Source organism: Chiloscyllium plagiosum, chromosome 2, assembly GCF_004010195.1.
Source record: "Chiloscyllium plagiosum isolate BGI_BamShark_2017 chromosome 2, ASM401019v2, whole genome shotgun sequence".
Classification (NCBI taxonomy): domain Eukaryota; kingdom Metazoa; phylum Chordata; class Chondrichthyes; order Orectolobiformes; family Hemiscylliidae; genus Chiloscyllium; species Chiloscyllium plagiosum.
This window is the reverse complement of record NC_057711.1, coordinates 141,173,984-141,192,391: the sequence shown is the minus strand read 5'-3', so window position 1 is coordinate 141,192,391 and position 18,408 is coordinate 141,173,984. Positions and strand designations below refer to the sequence as shown.

Here is an 18,408-nt window from a genome sequence, read left to right as displayed (position 1 = left end):
CTCCTGGCAATTAGTAATGGACAATAAATGACATTAATGAATAAAAAAAATTATAAAAACTTCAATGATTAACTTCTATGCTCTTCCTTTCTGTTTAGGTTATTTATTTTGCTTGAAAATGTTTGTTTGGATAAGTTTCTTCACGAAAACAGGGTATTACTTTCTGCAAGGAGTTAGTTGAAGGAAATACCTGCGGTGGAATCTTTAATGTTAAAGCTTCAATATTGAAGTCATACCAATTGTACATGTTCATTCAGCTTCGGGACACCACTCAAATACAGTGCCCGGCTATTACTCATGATGTAAAAAGAAAAGTAATAACTTTTACAGTAAATAAAATTTGATATCCTATTTCTTGATCAATATTTCTGACTGAGACATTCCTTGCATAAGCTTTCAAGACTTTCTAGATCCTACGGATACATATAATAAAATGTAAGTTCCTACATTCTGGAATTTTAACAAGACCTATCAGCAACGGAAACTCACCTAATTGGCATAAAGTCAGAGTGAGCAATGCCATTGGAAAATGTGAGTTGTGTCTGAACTGTGATTCATTCATCTCTCTCAGATTGCTGCTACTGATATCATTCTGAGAGGGAAACATGTTTAAACTGACATGAGTTTATTTTCTATCATAACTTCATTGCAAAGAGTCACTGTCTGAAAGTGATGCCAATAATCACAAACCTCGCTAATGCTCCACAGAACTGATCAGTCTAATGGAAGGATTGGCCCAGACATGAAAATTGTTACCATCCCTTAGATACAATACCCACAGGAGCTGAACAGTCTGTTAACCTCGATTTCTAATAATCTGCACACATCTCAAAGGGTCTGAGAGAAGAGTCTTCCTGTCCTTTACACTGTGTTTTTTCATATATTAATTCATGTGATGACGGCATTGCTGGATGACCAACATTTATTGCCCATCCCCAATTGCCCTTGAGAGGATGGTGGGTGAGCTGCCTTTTATCTTTACTGACTGTGTGGAAATAATCTGCACACATCTCAAAGGGTCTGAGAGAAGAGTCTTCCTCTCCTTTACACTGTGTTTTTTCATATATTAATTCATGTGATGACGGCATTGCGGGATGACCAACATTTATTGCCCATCCCCAATTGCCCTTGAGAGGATGGTGGGTGAGCTGCCTTTTATCTTTACTGACTGTGTGGATGATATGTCATAGCAGGAAATGTACACTGAGAAAAGAAACTGAGCCTTTACATCCAGGAAATTGACTGAACTGAAAGCGAAGAGAAGAAGTAGGGCTTTATGACTATGTAAGCACATACTACTTGGGAACAGATGTGAGTCACTTGGACAATGAAGCCTTCTCTGCCAATCAATACAACCATAACTAATCTATCTGTGCTTCAAATTCCATTTCCCCACTTCCATGTGATAACCTTTCATTCTCCTGCTTAACAAATATTTATCTACTTTTGCCTTAAAAAGGATTTAATGACCGCAGCCCCCACCAACCATCTGAAAGAAAAGCACTCATCTCTGCTCTAAAAGGTTGTATTCTTTTAAAAACTGTGACCCCTAATTTTTGATTCACCCACAAGAGGACTCTTCATTTCCATTTCCAACTTGTCAAGGATTGCACTTCTAAACTCCAAAGAAAACAAGGCAGTCTGCCCAAACTTTTCTCATAAGACAACTTGCACATTCCAGGTATCAATCTCAGAAAGCTCCTCTGAACTGTTTTAAAAACATTTATGGTCTTCCTTAATCAAGAAGACCAAAACTACATGAAATATTAGAGCTATACTGTCATCAATTCCCTGGATAATTGAAGCAAAACATCTTTATGTTTACATTCCATTAGCCTTCATAATTATGTGCTGCACGTGCAAACTAACGTTTTGTGAATCATGCACTATCTCTGCTCCTTGAAATGGTGCAGTTGTTCTTACTTTAAGTAATACTCTGCTTTTTTTCATTCTGCCTGCAAAGTAAATAATTTTTCCACATTATACTACATTGGCCTAACTTTTGGGCGGGGCAAAAACATTGACTGCAGATGCTGGAAACCAGATTCTAGATTAGAGTGGTGCTGGAAAAGCACAGCAATTCAGGCAGCATCCGAGGAGCAGGAAAATCGATGTTTCGAGCAAAAGCCCTTCATCAGGAATAGAGCTTTTTGTTTCAGGACGTGGTTGAAGAGCTTCAGGGCAGAGGAAATGACCTGGGAGTTGCAGTGGGAGAGGGACTCCCTGAAATTCTTGTAGAGAGAGGAGGAAAACTTCTTCAAGGCAGGCATCCTTGCAGAGGATTCACAGTAGGGTTAAAATCAACTAGGTAAAAACAAGAACAGAGGATGCTGAAAACCAGATTCTAGATTAGAGTGGTGATGGGAAAGCACAGCTGTTCAGGCAGCATCCGAGGAGCAGGAAAATCGACGTTTCGGGCAAAAGCCCTTCATCCGAGGAGCAGGAAAATCGACGTTTCGGGCAAAAGCCCTTCATCGGGCTTTTGCCCGAAACGTTGATATTCCTGCTCCTCGGATGCTGCCTGAACTGCTGTGATTTTCCAGCACCACTCTAATCTAGAATCTAATTTTTGGGCACTCATTCAATTGATTGACACCCATCTGAAAACTCCTTATGTCCTCTTCACAACATACTTCCCCACCCATCTTTGAGTCATCTGCAAGTTTAGCTGCCATGGCTTTCCTCCCCATATCTAAATCATTGTTATAAATGCTGAGGCCCCAACACAGATTCTTCTGGGACTCATCATCCTGCTAATCAGAAAGAGAGCTTTTTCAAACACATTCTTTCTTTCTGTCAGCCAGTCAATCTTCTAGATATTTTTAATTAACCTGTTCAGTGATGTTATTACACATCTCTGGAGCAGATGGGACTTGAACCCAGCTAATCTTCTATCCATTCAAATATGTTAATATTTGGGTCCTATTTGGTGCAATAATCTTTTATGTGGCACATCAAATCCCACTGAAAACCCAAGTATAGTATCTCTACAGGTTCCATTATCCAAAGCATAGGCTAACCCTTCAAAGATTGACATAAATTGATTAAGCATGATTTCCCTTTCACAGAATAATGCTGATTCTTCCCAAATAGCTAGAGTTGTGTCCAGCTATAAGCTCCTCAATAATGATTCCAACACCTACCCTGTGACAAGCCAATAGTTTCCTCTTTCCCTCCCTTCTTGAATAATGACATAACATTTGCTACATTTCAATCCAATAGAACCTTATCCAAATCTATGAAACTTTGGAAAATCAACATCAATGCTTCGACTTTCACCTTGGTCCCTCTGTTTAAGAACCCAGGATGAAGTCCATATTGGGCCTGAAAGCCTGTCAGCCCAGAGGTCTACCCGTTGGCTTCATCACACTTCCCTCTTAATTGTAATTTCACCAGGTTTCTCTCTCCCTTCGATTTACAGCTATTACAAGAGTGTTTTTGTATTTTCTATAGTGAAGACAGAAGCAAATATTTGTTTAATTCAACTGCCATTTATTTATTATATATTAATTTCTCCCCATTCTCACTATCAAGAGGATCACTCACCTTACTTAATCTTTTCCTTTCTAAATACTAGTAAAAACTCATTATCTGTTCTTCCTTTTCTAGTTAGCATCCTCTCATACTCTAATTTCTTTCCCTGATTAATCTTTTTGTCATTCTGTGCTATTCCTTATCTTCTGTCTAATATCTGATCTGCTAATCATATTATACTTCTTCCTTAATCTCAGTACCTTCCTTAAATTCTTATGTTGGCCATAGATGGTTTATTCTTCCTTTGCAACTTCTTTTTTACAGTAGGAATATATTTACTCTTAAATATATTTATTTTGAAATATCCCTTAAATATCTATCTTTACTTCTATATTAGTCTGTTCCTGAACTTAGTGTCTCAGTTCATCTTAGGTGTGCAGTTTTCGAGCATACATAATTGCCCTTTTTAAATTGTAAAATACTAGTCTCAGACCCACTCATCTCCCTTTAAAACTGGATAGGAGATTCAATCTACCTAGAGATGCCTTTTCTCTGTGGCCAATAATTAATCTTGTCACGTTGCACTACACAAGTCTGGTACAACAGACCAAGGTACCAGGAGAAACTTCTTCCCTTTTTACCAAATAGTACACAGAATTATCTAAGCTTTCCCAAGTCTTAATGTTCAGCATCCAGTCAGTGAGAGAGTCTTCAAGTGTTACTTGAAACTGCAACTTTCACACAGGATGTAAAGGTTGCCACTTAACAAAAGCTGACATTAACCAAGGATTCAATCAGCCTCTGTATTCAGAACATCCCTGTCTGATTTGGAGTGTTAACAAATGGCAGAGAAAACATAGTTCTGCCTGGGGGTAGTGACAATAGAAACAAAATTCACATTTGGAAGTTTGCTTTCAAAGATCAAAGATCAAAGAAAACTTACAGCTCAGGAACAGGCCCTTCGGCCCTCCAAGCCTGAGCCGATCCAAATCCACTATCTAAATCCATCGCCTAATTCCTAAGCATTTGTATCCCTCTGCTCCCACCTACTCATACATCTGTCCAGATGCACCTTAAATTAATCTACCTTGCCTGTCTCTACTACCTCTGCATTCCAGGCATCTATCACTCTCTGTGTTTCTTGGGCAAAAGTATGGCAGGAATAAAACTGGGATTCTTATTTTTTAAAAAAACGACTAATGTATTACCTTCTTCAGTTGTCTGACTTTGATAGTTGCTAGGCCAGATGAATATGGAGTCTGTTGAGTTCACATATAGCCTATGATATCCAGCAATCAAACACACAAGGTCTTTAGCATGATGAGCTTCCAGTAACAATGTCAGAGACTGTAAATAAAAACACAGAGTCAGTAATTAAACTTTTCCACTAACAGACCTAACCTGAAAATGATATCAACTCACTCATTTTAAAGATTTTGCTCAACATTAGCTTCCTTGAATTTGCTGGGTGCAGTATCTTCCCTCATTTGTTTTCCTTCCATCTATAGCGTGAAAATGTTGTACAATGCTGAAATTGCGAGTTGATAAGTGAGGGCAACAGGGAATCTGAGATCTGGGCAACATATTGGATAAAACAATCTATTTCTTTAACCACGAAATTCAAGGATTGAGAAAGAAGCAGGAACAATAGAGAAGGCCGGTGAATTAGTCAAATTGGGTTCAGAAAGAGAAACAAAGAATAAGAAAAATTGTTTGGATACAGACAAAAAAAAGAGAGAAAGGAGATGTGAAAGCAAATGTAAAATATTGCAAATTTCTAACAACATTTATTATAATTTGGAATAATACCTGGGGTTTGATTTATTCCTCTTCTGAATGGGAGAGGTGGATTGTGTTATGAAAACCTAAACTTCATCATTAAAAATGTCTTGGTGTTGTCAAGTACTAACTATTGCCAACTTCCCGAAAGGAAACTTTGCATTTATATAGCATATTTCAGAGCTACTAGACATCACTTTACAAACACGGATTATTTTTCAGATACAGTCACTATTCCAGTGTAGGAGTGGGATGAGTTCAATTAATCATTAATATTTAAATGCAACAATTTCTTATAACTTTCCGGCAAATTTGTCACAGAGAAATGGGGCGCATTCAAAAAGGAAATATGGAGAGTACAGGGCCAACATGTTCCAATAAAGGAAGGGGTGGGATCATTAAATCCTGTGAGCCCTGGATATCTAAGGATACACAGCAATGGATTTAGAGAATAAAGAGATACTTAGGGCAGATATCCAGGGCTGAAAACAGCTGAAATCCTAGAGGAGTACAGAATGTTCAAGAGAGAACTTAAAGTGGAGAATAGGAGACCAAATAGGTGACATGAAAGGATACTAAAATTAAAATAGAAGAAAATCCTAAACTGGTTTACAGTTAGGTTAAAAGAGTAGTGCCATTGGGAGCACAGCAGTATTTGTGCAGGGAGTCAGGGGATGTAGGTAGGATTCCAAAAGAATACTTTGAGACAGTACTCACTTGTGAAATGGACAATATGCATACAGAAAACAGGGAGAAGGTCTGTGATACAATTAAAGAAATTATCATTGACAGAGAGAGCTCTGAGTGGTCTGGCTTAGAATTCGATAAATGTCCAGGGCTGGATGAAATATATCCCAGGTTGGTGAGTGAGGCAAGGGACGAAATCAGGGACATTGCAATAATTTTCTATACCTGTCTGGCCCAGGAGAAGAGTCAGAGGACTTGAGGACAGCCAATGTAGTACTGTTATTCAAAAAGGAGCAAAGGATAAACCAGGAGCTAGAAGCCAGTCAGTCTAACCTCGTGGTGGAGAAATTGCTTGAATGATTCTGAGGAACAGAATTAATTTGTAATTGGAGAGGCAGGAATTATGACTTGAAGAGACTGCCTTCCTCTAGTCTGCAGTGGCCTAGTCACTGCTGCCTTTGGAAATTACTCCGGTGTCAGCAGATTAGTGTCACTGGCATTCTGGGAAAACAGGCAAGATGGGCTGGCAGACAGGCAGAAATCCCATCTTTCCTTGGTAAATGTCCTTGGTACTTCTTCCCTTTCCTTCACTTCACTTTGCTGGGCTTGATCAGATTGGCCTGGCCTGGCTGGAAATATGCAGAGGCCTCCCTAGCTCAGGCCCGAGTTAAATTGCAGTCAGGTCTCTTGATGTTGGGATCATGGAGGTGCCAGTGCGGGTAAGTACTAAAGGCATCTGCTGTCTGATTGACAGTGAGCAAAGGCAAGACTCACCCCCAAGTAACTTCATTGCAAAACCTTAGCAAACTGAGGATAGGAATAATTGCTGAACAAATGTTACTGCAGCACAGGTCACAGCAGCAAGGATTTGACCAGACAACACCCCGTATTAGAAAACGTACTAAGCCCTTGTCCAAGCAAGCAGTTAGCATCAATAGCCTTTACCTTCACATCCACCAGGTAGATGTTCACCATGCTGACCTTCTCACATTCAAAGGTCAATTCCAACTTCCGGATGTTGTTGAAGTTTGTTAACTGGTTTATAATATTGAGTTTGCTGTTAATAACTTGGCTGATACCATACTTGGCTCCGACCAACAATGTGATAAATGATTCTCTGTCCTGCAGCTGAAGAAGTTGCATTTCATTAGAAACTTATTAAAGATGACAAAAAAGTCTAGTTTAAAAAAATGAACCAGGTTTCTGTTTCTCCCTACGTACCAGAAGGGTTGCGTTAAAGGTTTTCCCTCCATATGCTCGAAGATCACTCAGTATGTTCAGGTAATTCAGCCGGACTTGTGCCGTGGATATCAGTTGCTTCAAACAGAATGAGTGTATTTTAATATACTGGCATGAAAAGTTATCTTAATGAAAAGATGTCCCCAGCAGCGTTGCACATGTGGCAACATTTATCAAAAATGGTCAAAGACTTTCAATGGAAAATAATGGGAATCCCGCCTGGAATTTTCTAACTAGTGATTTAGTACAATGACAGAAAACACCTATCAGCAAATCAGGTTATGCATTGGCAGCAGGTATGGCCCTGTGATTACATCCTCTTTAAACTCAATCTTGCACGTTAATAAAGACCCTACAATAACTCTCTCTTTCAATGCATAAAACATGATTTTCAGCATTTCCTTCCCAGACATAATTATAGTTCTGAATTTTCAGATGTCTAGTTAATTTGCCATCTTCACATTTTAATTCCATGATTTCATTATTTAGCAAACTAATCCAGTTGAGTTTATTACCATAAAACAACGAGGCACACTTCCTCTGATTTGAAAGAAATTAATAGAAAATCCATGTGATGAATACATTTTATCTTTTATCTTTGTTGCATGGATTTAAATAACTGCTTTACAAAAAAAAAGTTTTAATATCAAATAACCGATGTATATTCATGAAGCTCAATTTATCAAAGATATTCTTTATATTGTGAACAATTGGTTTTCCTCCCTAAAATGTAATGTCTTGAACGTCTGCAGTTAATGCTGGAGATCACAAAGTGGCTGAAAGATAATGATGAGCAATTTCAGGGGCTGATCAACTTTAATCTTTCATACACAAAAATATTGAAATGCTTAACTGGGCTTACAATATAAGAAGCTTTAATTAAAACTTATGACCTAATTATAAAATATGCAGCTTTGAAACCGCAATTCCCAAGAAAGCAATTTTGTTTAAAGCACTCTTTACAAACAAGCTTCGACTTAATAGTGCTGGTTACAGTGGAATTTCCTACATCACTTCACAGCTGAGTAGGAGGATGTCTAAAGAGGGGCAGCAGAGGCAGAAGCAGTGGAGGAAAATACACAACTGAAGTCTCTTATTGAGGAATACAGCAGCAGAAAAGACAAACACATGACGAGGTTAAAAGGATATGGACTTGTAGGTCAAGTAGGAAACGTTTCCTAGAGATGTATGAGACCATAGAGGGATTGTAAAAGTGTTATTAAAATGCAGTATATGGATAAAAAAATCGAAAGGTGATTCAGGATAAAGGATAATTCTACACTGGTGCTAAGATTAACTTGAAGCACTTAGGATGAGAGACAATTTACAGGCATGCATTAATGATTGGCTGACTGATAGAGGAGGTGATAGTCTAGTGGTGTTATTGCTGTTTTGTTAATCCAGAGACCCAGATAATGCCCTGTGAACCATTTGAATCCTGCCATGGAAAATGGTGAAATTTTAATTCAATAAATATCTGGAATTAAAGAGTCTAGTGATGATCATAAATCTATTGCCAATTGTTGGGAAAACTTCATTAATGTTCTTCAGGGACAAAGCTGCTATCCTTTGATTGGGATGTTAGATATTCCACAAAGAGAATTAAACAAGATTCCATGGTACGATTTAAAAAAACAGTAGTGGCCAATATTTACCACTCAGCCAACATTTTATCAAGATATCTTGGTTAGTTATCGTATTGTTGTTTGTGGGAGCCTGTTTTGTGGAAATTGTTTGCTAGGATTCCTGTCCTATAACAATGACAACATTTCAAAACAGGTTCACTTGGTCTGAAGTATTTGTGACTTCTTTTGTGAAAAAGAATATTATTAAGTACACATCTTTCATTCCTTTAAACAGGCCTCAATGACCTTGGGTTAAGGGATAAAAGTTCATATTCTGCCCTTGATGATGGCCATTAACTCAGGCTGGATTTAAGGTGGATGCAAATGGAGAAAATAGCGAGTTTAAAAAGAAATGTGATCCTTGGACACAATGAAGCTTAATTTCAATACAGCGCAGAACAGGCCCTTCGGCCCTCGATGAAGCTCGATTACAAGAGGGGCAGACCAGTATGTGTCATCTGCCAGTTTTATGGGGGTTTTTTTCTGGGTATGACAGGGCTTCATTGTGATGCCCCCTACAGTTGAATACAGCAACCATTCACAACCAGGTTCCCATATGAGGAAAGGCCACTTGGACAAAGCACCAAGGAATGAATAATGGCAGCAAAACCAAACACTCGGAATGAGCGAACAGCATCAGGAGATGGAAACAGAGAAAACAGCAAAAGTTTGTTTTCTCCTCCTTTAATAATTCACGAATACAGATTTGATCTGGAATGCAACTCAGACACATATTTAAGAGGCTTTAATAAGTAACAAATAAACATTTCACTGATTCTTAGAAGGCAAAGAACACTCACACTTTACACCGCCCTGCTTTAGTAACAGTATTAAAGTGTAAAGGGAAATATTTTCCCTTCAGTATAAAACTAGAAACTTTTGCACTTGGGATAATAACGTCTTCACATGTTCCTACATGTTTCAATGAAGTCACCTCTGACTCATCTAAACTCCTATACAGGTCCAGTTTGGTAAAGCCCTGCACCAATCACAATGCATTAATATCCTTCCATACATATGGTGATCAGTATTGTACACACTGCAATAAACAGATTCCATAATTGTAATGTGTAAATGAACAATAATTATTTTGCCTGTTCTCTTAATTGAGAGCTATCGATTCTCTTGGACACAAGAAGAATTGTCCAAGTCTTTGAAATACTCTTGTGCTATTGGATCAGTGGTTAGCACTGCTGCCTCACAGTGCCAGGGACCCGGAATCAATTCCAGCCTCGGGGGACTGTCTGTCTGGCGTTTGCATGTTCTCCCCGTGTCTGCGCGAGTTTCCTCCAGTTTCCTCCCACAATCCAAAGATGTGCAGGTTAGGTAAATTGGCCATGCTAAATTGCCTATATTGTTCAGGGATGTGTAGGTTCATTAATCAGGGGTACATATAGAGTCGTGGATAGGGGAATGGGTCAGGGTGGGTTACACTTCGGAGGGACAGTGTAGACTTGTTGGGTCAAATGGCCTGCTTCCACACTGGAGGGATTCCATTCTATGAAATCTCCGGAGAGCAGGAAGGGACCTTGGTTTAATGACTCATTCAACAGATGGCACCTTAAGCACTTCAGCATGCCCTCATTACTGCACTGCAACATCAACCAAGTTACTTGTTCTCAAGTCTCCAGAATTGGACCTGATCCACAATGTTTTGACCCAATGGCAAGTGCGCTACACATCGAGTCATGGCTTATGCAACAGCACAATTTTATAAAACAGCAAAACGACCAAGAAAGCGGTAAATCTGAAATAGATACCTGAAAAAGTTGGAAATATCCAGCAAGTCAGGTAGCATGATTGGAGGTAGGAAAACAGTTAACACAGGGAGTGCTTTGTCAGAACTGAGAGCACTTTGAGATGTAACAGTATTTAAACAAGGCATAAAAAAACTCAAGGGTACGTGCAGAAAGAGCATCTGTGATTGGGTGGAAAGCAGTAAAGATTAATCTTTTTTTAAAAACAGACTTTTACCTCTGGATAGCCGGTTATAAAGAATTACCTTTTGTCCTGGTGCAATCAAGCTATGATTGTTCTTAAGGTGATAGTTAATAGCCTTTCTGATATCTTTCTCTCTCATGTTATGAAGCAGAGTTGGTGAGACAAAATTCTCAATTCCCCAATCCTTCCTGAAAATAATAAGATTGCACCTATTTAGCTCCAAATCATAGAATTTTACAGTACAGAAAAAGGCTATTTCACCCATTGTGTCTACACTGGCTTCCAGAAGAGCTATGATATTTATGACATTGGAAACTATCCCTCCAAACCACGTACCATTCAGACTTGGAAATCTATTGCCATTTCTTCACTGTCACTGGGTCAAAATCCTGCAATTCCAACCCTAAGGGCATTGTGGGTCAATCCACAGTACGTGGACTGCAGCAGTTCAAGATGACAGCTCACCACCACCTTCTCAAGGGCAACAAGGGATGAGCAAGAAATGCTGGGCCAGCCAGCCTCACCCAGGATTTATGAGTGATTTTGTTTTAAAATCCCGTGTTCAATTAATTAATAGTTGCATCTTCTGCACAATGATGGTGGAGTTGGAACAAAGAACCCTACCTCATAGAGCCATCTGGTGATCTGAAGCTGCAACTACATTGTGACAGTTGCCATAATGATTTCCAATACAGGGAGTGTCTGATTTGCAAATGGGTTCCATTCTGGAGTTTGTTCACAAGTTGGTTTGTACACAAGGCAGCACACAATGCAGGACAATGGAAAGCAGCTATTCATAAGTACAGGAAGTGTTTGGATATCTGGTCATTAAAGTTATGAACATGTAATGGAACACATTCATAAGTACAGTCAGTTCTGCTATAACGCTATTGTTCTGTTCTCGTGCAAACCTGTGTTATAAGAAAATCACATAATAGCAGCACCATTTAAATTAATGGGCCCATAGTCGTGTTATACCCAAAAGTTCACACTATAGAAACAGTGTCCCCAATTCGTCAATTATGTTATAGCGAATTCACATTAACAAAATGCGCGCTATAGTAGAATGATCTGTATGAGCATTCTTAAGTTGGACGTTTGTAAATCAGGGATCCCTGTATATAATTCAGAACCTTGGGACATCCCAAAGTGCTTTATTGCTAATAAAATACTTTTAAAATATGGTCACTGTCATGATAAAAGAAACATTGCAGTTAATTTGTACACAGCAATTGCTGACACACAGCAATGTGAACTGAAAACCTGATTTTGATGAGCAATAAATATTGGCTAGAAATATCCAATGCATGTTGGATTTTTAAAAAAAATTCTTGTTTTCTCAGGAAGAATATACCAAGTACTGCACTTCTGCTTCCTAGTTGTGAAACCTGAAAGGCTTCAGAAAAGATTTGCAAGGATGTTGCCAGGGTTGGAGGGTTTGAGCTAGAGGGAGAGGTTGAATAGGCTGGGGCTGATTTCCCTGGAGCGTCGGAGGCTGAGGGGTGACCTTATAGAGGTTTATAAAATCATGAGGGGCATGGATAGGATAAATAGACAAAGTGATTTCTCTGGGTGCGGGAGTCCAGAACCAAAGGGTGAGAAGGGAAACATTTGAAAGGGACCTGAGGGGAAACCTTTTCACACAAAGGGTGGTGTGTGTAGGGAATGAGCTGCCAGAGGAAGTGGTGGAAGCTGGTACAATTACAACATTTAAAAGGCATCTGGAAGGGTATATCAAAAAGAAGGGTTTAGAGTGATATGGACCAAGTGCTGGCAAATGGGACTAGATTAAGTTAGGACATCTGGTTGGCATGGACGGATTGGACCAAAGGTCCGTTTGCATGCTGTACATCTCTATGACTCTACGACTCTATCAGTGGACTGCTGTTACAGCTATTGAGGTCACACTGACAAGGTCTGGGAGTGAAAGGTGTCTGGGCCTGTTTTTGTGTCAGTAGAGATTGATGCTAAGTTGACTTCCATTCCTTTCCCAATTTATAATCGAGTCTGGATGAAATTTAAAGAATTACAAAGTGCCAGGAAGTTAGTCTTCAAGTAGGGGACTAAAAATAAGAATCTAGGATTAATTCCACTTAAAGGGGTAATTCTATAACATGTTAGTGAAGTAACTCATAACTGAGAAGTTCCTCTAGCCTGGAGTTTCACAAACACTGAGTGCTGTCAATGAGGAGTGTCCTTAATGAAGGGTCTAGTTGCTAAACTCATGCAAACAATGCCTCACTAACAGCAGGTTCCTCCAAACAAACATCTCACTAGCTAGGAATCTTATTAACAAGGAAACTGACTAATAAAGAATCTCGTTAATAAGGAGTTTCAATAAAAGGAAGACTAGCTAATGAAGGATCACACTAATGGGAAGATTTACCAATTAAGCAGCTCACTAAGAAAGTGTCTGACTGATGAGATGGTTTATGAAACAGGGGTCTTGCTATCAAGAAGTCCATATAGTGCCATGTGAACATAGTGTGGTGTGAGGTGCAGCTGAAGCATTGCCCAGTTCAATCTGCCGAATGTATTGACTCACTCAATGTACTTCATGGAGACTTTCTGAGAATGTTTGGAGCTGAGGATGCATTCCTGAATTTGCAGTGCTGCGAGACGGATAGCAGTGTTGCATTTCATCTCCATCGCAAACTTCTCCTGCAGCACATCATTGCAACTCTGTAAAAGAGATTACTAAAGGCATCACACAGCCATCTAGAAAATATCCACACAAATTGCCACCACTTACAAATGCTTTCACAAAATTACAGAATAGAATAACACTATGCAACAGAAAAATGCCCCTTGGTCCATCAAGTATGCGCTGGTCAAAAACCCCTTTTCCAGCACTTGGTCCATAGCTTTGTCTGTCTTGGCTTCCCCAGTGCATTGTGTTGCTGCTGGTTCTTTGAACGATCTGTCCAGTTAAACCAACACCTAGTTCTTTCCTTGTAGCTCTACATATTTTCTTTACAACTACATATCCAAAACTAATCAAAGGCTCTGTGGTACAGTGGCAGTGTCCCTATCTTTGAGCTAGGAGTTTTGGCTACAAGTCCCATCTGCTTCAGAAGTGTGTAAAAACACCTCTGAGCTCTGAAGGGAGGTGATCATCTAGTGGTACAACTAGACTGTTAACCCAGAGACCCAGATAATGTTCTGGGGACCTGGGTTTGAATCCCACCATGGTAGATGCTGGAAACTGGAATTCAATAAAAATCTGGAATTAAAAGTCTAATGATAACCGTGAACCATTGTTGGTGAAAAACTCATCTAGGTCACGAACATCCCTTAGGGAAGGAGTCTGCCATTCTTACCGTCTGGCCTACATGTGACTCCAGACCCACAGCAATGTGGTTTGACTTTTAACTGCCATCTGGACAATTCAGAATGGGTAACAAATGTTAGCCTAGTCAGTGATGCCCTGATCCCATGAATTAATTTAAAAAACAGGTTGAACAGAAATTATCTACAAACACTAAACAAATCTTACTGTCAAACCTACATCCATCATTCTTTTCCAGGCTGTGAATTTCAGATTATAACACACTGAATATAAAACTTTCACTTCCTTTCTCTTAAATTATTTTTCTGCTGCATGGAATCCTGAGATTCCTGCAGTATCTTCCAGAACCGGAAGTCATTGAAATCTACAGGACCTCTGAGAGGGAACATTGCTCATCTGCTCACTGTTCTTTTACCTTAAACCAGTGCCTTCTGGTTAGTAACCAAAGTGAAAATGGTGAAAACAGTTTCTTTTCATTTACTCAGTCAAAGCAGCTTGTATTTATAGACACCCGCATTAAGTCTCCCCTTAATTTTCTCTGCTCTACAGAGAACCACCTCACTTTCTCTAGCTGCTACAAAACTCAAATTACCAATCCCCATATGTCAACTATAATTTTAACCATGAATACAGAACATCTCACAAATACCGAAATTGCTGGATGTACCAAAATGAAGTCCATCTAGTTCACCATCTGCAATCTTGCTACACTAATTGTACAATGATAATGTTAATTGTACAATTAATTGTACAATGATAATAATTGTACAATGATATTAATTGTACAATGATAATCACGGTAATTCATCCCTAACTATTAATCTACAACAGATGCAGACAACAGGTGTGCAAAACCACTGGAGGTGGGGATTTTGGCAGATCCAAAGTCACCCATTCTCCTAGACCGGTCACACTTACCAAATGTCATGTTTATATGACATATCCAAAGTTGCTATTGTCTGAAAGTAATCTATTTAATTTTTATGTGAATCGCCCAAGCTGATTTACTCCATTCCCTTAGAGGTATGTTCCCCAACGTCCTCATCGAAATATTTTTAAAATTCATTTAGGGGATGAGGGTGTCGCTGGCCAAGCCAGCTTCTGATGCACATCCCTTAATTACCCAGAGGGTGGTTTCAGAGTGAACCACATTGCTGTGGGTCTGGGTCACATGTACATAGTTTCCTTCCCTGAAGGATTCTAGTGAACCGGATGAGTTTTTCCCAACAATCAACATTTGACCCTTAATTCCAGATAATTCAAATTCCACCATCTGCAGTGGCAGGATTTGTTCCCAGGCTCCTAAAACATTAGCTGGGTCTCTGGATTAATAGTCCAGTGATATTAGCACGAGGCCATAATCTCCCCTAATGTACTTCAGAGTATTAGTTTTGAATATATTCCACTTTAAGTGCAGAATACGTCCTCCGGCTTTATCGCTCTTGGGAAACAGAACCTTTTTTGGTGTGGTCAGTCATGATTGTTATATGGAGCTTACCATGATCCTTATAAGGGGCTTACCATGAACCTTCATGTCAAATAGATACCTGTGAGTAGAGGTATTCAAAAGTAACTGGATCATCTTGTAAAAGTACAAGTGGATCTCTTGGCAGGAAACAAACCCTGAAGAGACACCTATAATCACGGGGCTCTCGCTTCTGGACCACCTGTGACAAGGTAGAAAACATTTATATCAGGAATTAACTTCTTATTGTCACACTGTGGAAATAATCAACAAAAAAATTTCTTTAAGCTTATGTTTTAACAAGAAGCATTTTGCACTGGGTGATGTTGTGATACAGAGGAGGGAGGCTTCTCTGGATAAATTTGTTGATATCAGCCTAGGTTTCCTTTTTTAAATAGAGGCCTAGTCCCCAAGTTCTTTCATTACTTGCAATGCAATGCTATTTTTAGCAGTCTCAATAAAACTTGTTATTTCTATGCTGAATCAATTTTCACATACATTTTGCAGTTGAACAGATGAAACATAAGCATTAGGAACTGGGGCAGGCCATTTTGTCTTTCTAGCCTGCTCCACCATTCAACAAAATTATAATTAACATGTACCTTAACTTCACCTTCCTGTACTATCTCCATATCCCTTTGTTCTTTTAGAACACAAAAATCTGCCACCCTCTACCTTGAATAGGCTCGATGTCAGACCATCCTCAGCTCTCCAAATACAGTTTTCCAAAGATTCACGACTCAACTCTCTATCCCAGTCCTACTTGAGCAGCATCTCATTCTGAGGGTGTGACCCTATGTCCAAGATTCACCAGCCATGTGGGAACTTACAAAGGTGGGGAGTGACAGCCAAGGGGAAGGCTCTCAATGTGGACACGGCACCCGAAGAAGGATGGACCACCACTCTCTTTCCTCCCATCTTTTAACCAGTCTGCTTAAAGAAAGAGCTGATCCATGCCAAGTATATCATGGCATCGCCAATGTAATATTTAGATCAAGTTAACAATTCCAAATACCTGTTAATTTCTTTTAAAAATACAGTCCCGATGTTGGCAGTCACTCGCGTACCTTCATTTTATCAGGAGCAGGTTGGAGTGGACAGGAAGGCAGTAAATTAGCCACCTGTCATATTTTATGTTACATGGGACATTAAGAACAGTCCCATGGATTTCCATTCTATCTCCTCGCATTCTTCTGAACTTCAAGAAACACTGAATTCATTTACTCAACCTTCCAACATAAGACAATCACCTCATTCTAGGAACCAGTCTGACTGGTCAAAGCCCCTCTTCTGCTGTCACATCCTTCCTTTGATAGATGGACCCAAACAGTACACAGTTGTTTAGGTGTGACCTCACCAATATCTTGGAATTGTTGTGCGAAGACTGTTTGACTCCTATATCCAATCCAATTTTTTATCCAAAGTGAACGTACAATTTGCCTTCCCAGAAAAGTGATTATCAGGAAATACCACAGGTAGTGCAGAGAGACATCTTCTTCACTCCTATGTTGTCTAATATTGATCAGCATTTCTGAACCAGAATTTGATAAAGCCAAGAGATGCTGCTTTGTTCAAATTCCATTTACAAAGTCTCCAAAAATAGAACTTTTCTTTCGACTGCAGCAGATGGAACAAACTATTTAAAATGCCAGACTTGAACAGCAGTCCAATGTTAGGTAACAAAGCCAACAGATATAGAGGCAAAAACAGAAGTTGCTGGAAAAGCTCAGCAGGTCTGGCAGCATTTGTGAAGAGAAATCAGAGTTACTGTGACCCGGTGGGTCCAGTGACCCTTCCTCAGAACGGATACAGAGGATGGTTAAGGGTTTCATTCTGTAGACGTATATGTGGGTAACTTTAGTTGTCTACTTAAAAGCTTGCAAACTCTCAGGGATATCACTCCCTCATGTACACAGTGCACAGAAACCCCAACATACCTGCTCAATGATTTCATCATCATGTAAGAGATAGACCTTGGTGATACTGTATCGTTCCTTCAAAACCAGAGCAAAATGTTCAATACAACGGATGGATAACTTTGACTTCAGGGTGAGGATGATATCCTGTCAAATTGCAGAAGAAAGGGAACAACAAAATTAATTTCTTATTGCCTTTCTGAATTTCCTGTTGAAGATATATGGTCTTATTACCTATCCCCAGCTTTCACTCACACAATACTCCTCTTCTATTGGCTGATTCCTGGGATGAAGGGGTTGAGTTCTCAGGAACGGCTAAACAGGTTCGGCCATTATTCACTCGAGTGTAGAAGAATGAGGGGTGACCTGATTGAAACATATAGGATTCTCAGGGGACGTGAAAGGCCGGATGTTGAGAAGATGTTTCTACTTGTGCGGGAATCTTGAACTAGGGGACATAGTTACAGAATGACATGGAAAGGAATTTCTTTTCCCGGAGAAAGGTGAATAGCTGAATTCTCAATCACAAAGTGTTGTGGAGTTGAGATCCCTGAAAGTATTTAAAGAAGCACTAGGTAGATATTTAAAATATTAAGAAGTGAGCATGAAACAGGAGTTGAGGGCTGGAGCAGATCAGCCATGATCTTTCATAATGGCAGGGTAGGAGTGAGGGAGCTAAATGGCCTACTTCTCCACTTATTCCTTATGCTCTTATAATCTAAGAAGACTCCTAAGGCAACATGATTATAAGCACTGCAGAAATAAGAAGGAAATAGTGTTAAATCATCCCTAACATCCTGCCTTACTCACTGCCCAAGTCTGCAGTCCCTGTTCCATCCACAGTCTACATCCGCTCCTCCATTGCTGAAAGAACCCCCTGCTCTATCCAGTGTCCCAACCCCATCCTCCATCCACTTTCATACCCCCTTCTCCAAACATTCTTCGAATCCCTTCTCCACCCATTCTCCCAAACCCTCGTCCCCATCCACTCTC

General features: G+C 39.6%; 1 protein-coding gene across 1 annotated transcript in view; it reads right to left on the bottom strand.

The window, feature by feature from the left end:
* LOC122558276 (FERM and PDZ domain-containing protein 1) overlaps positions 1 to 18,408 on the bottom strand; it is a 99,134-nt gene that overhangs the window by 12,158 nt on the left and 68,568 nt on the right. The window contains exons 8-14 of the mRNA XM_043706677.1: positions 17,437 to 17,562; positions 15,582 to 15,701; positions 13,291 to 13,427; positions 10,807 to 10,933; positions 7,162 to 7,257; positions 6,886 to 7,068; positions 4,683 to 4,821 (exon numbers count right to left, since the gene is read on the bottom strand). Of these exons, the coding sequence (XP_043562612.1) occupies positions 4,683 to 4,821; positions 6,886 to 7,068; positions 7,162 to 7,257; positions 10,807 to 10,933; positions 13,291 to 13,427; positions 15,582 to 15,701; positions 17,437 to 17,562 (928 nt within the window). The remainder of the gene's footprint in view (positions 1 to 4,682; positions 4,822 to 6,885; positions 7,069 to 7,161; positions 7,258 to 10,806; positions 10,934 to 13,290; positions 13,428 to 15,581; positions 15,702 to 17,436; positions 17,563 to 18,408) is intronic.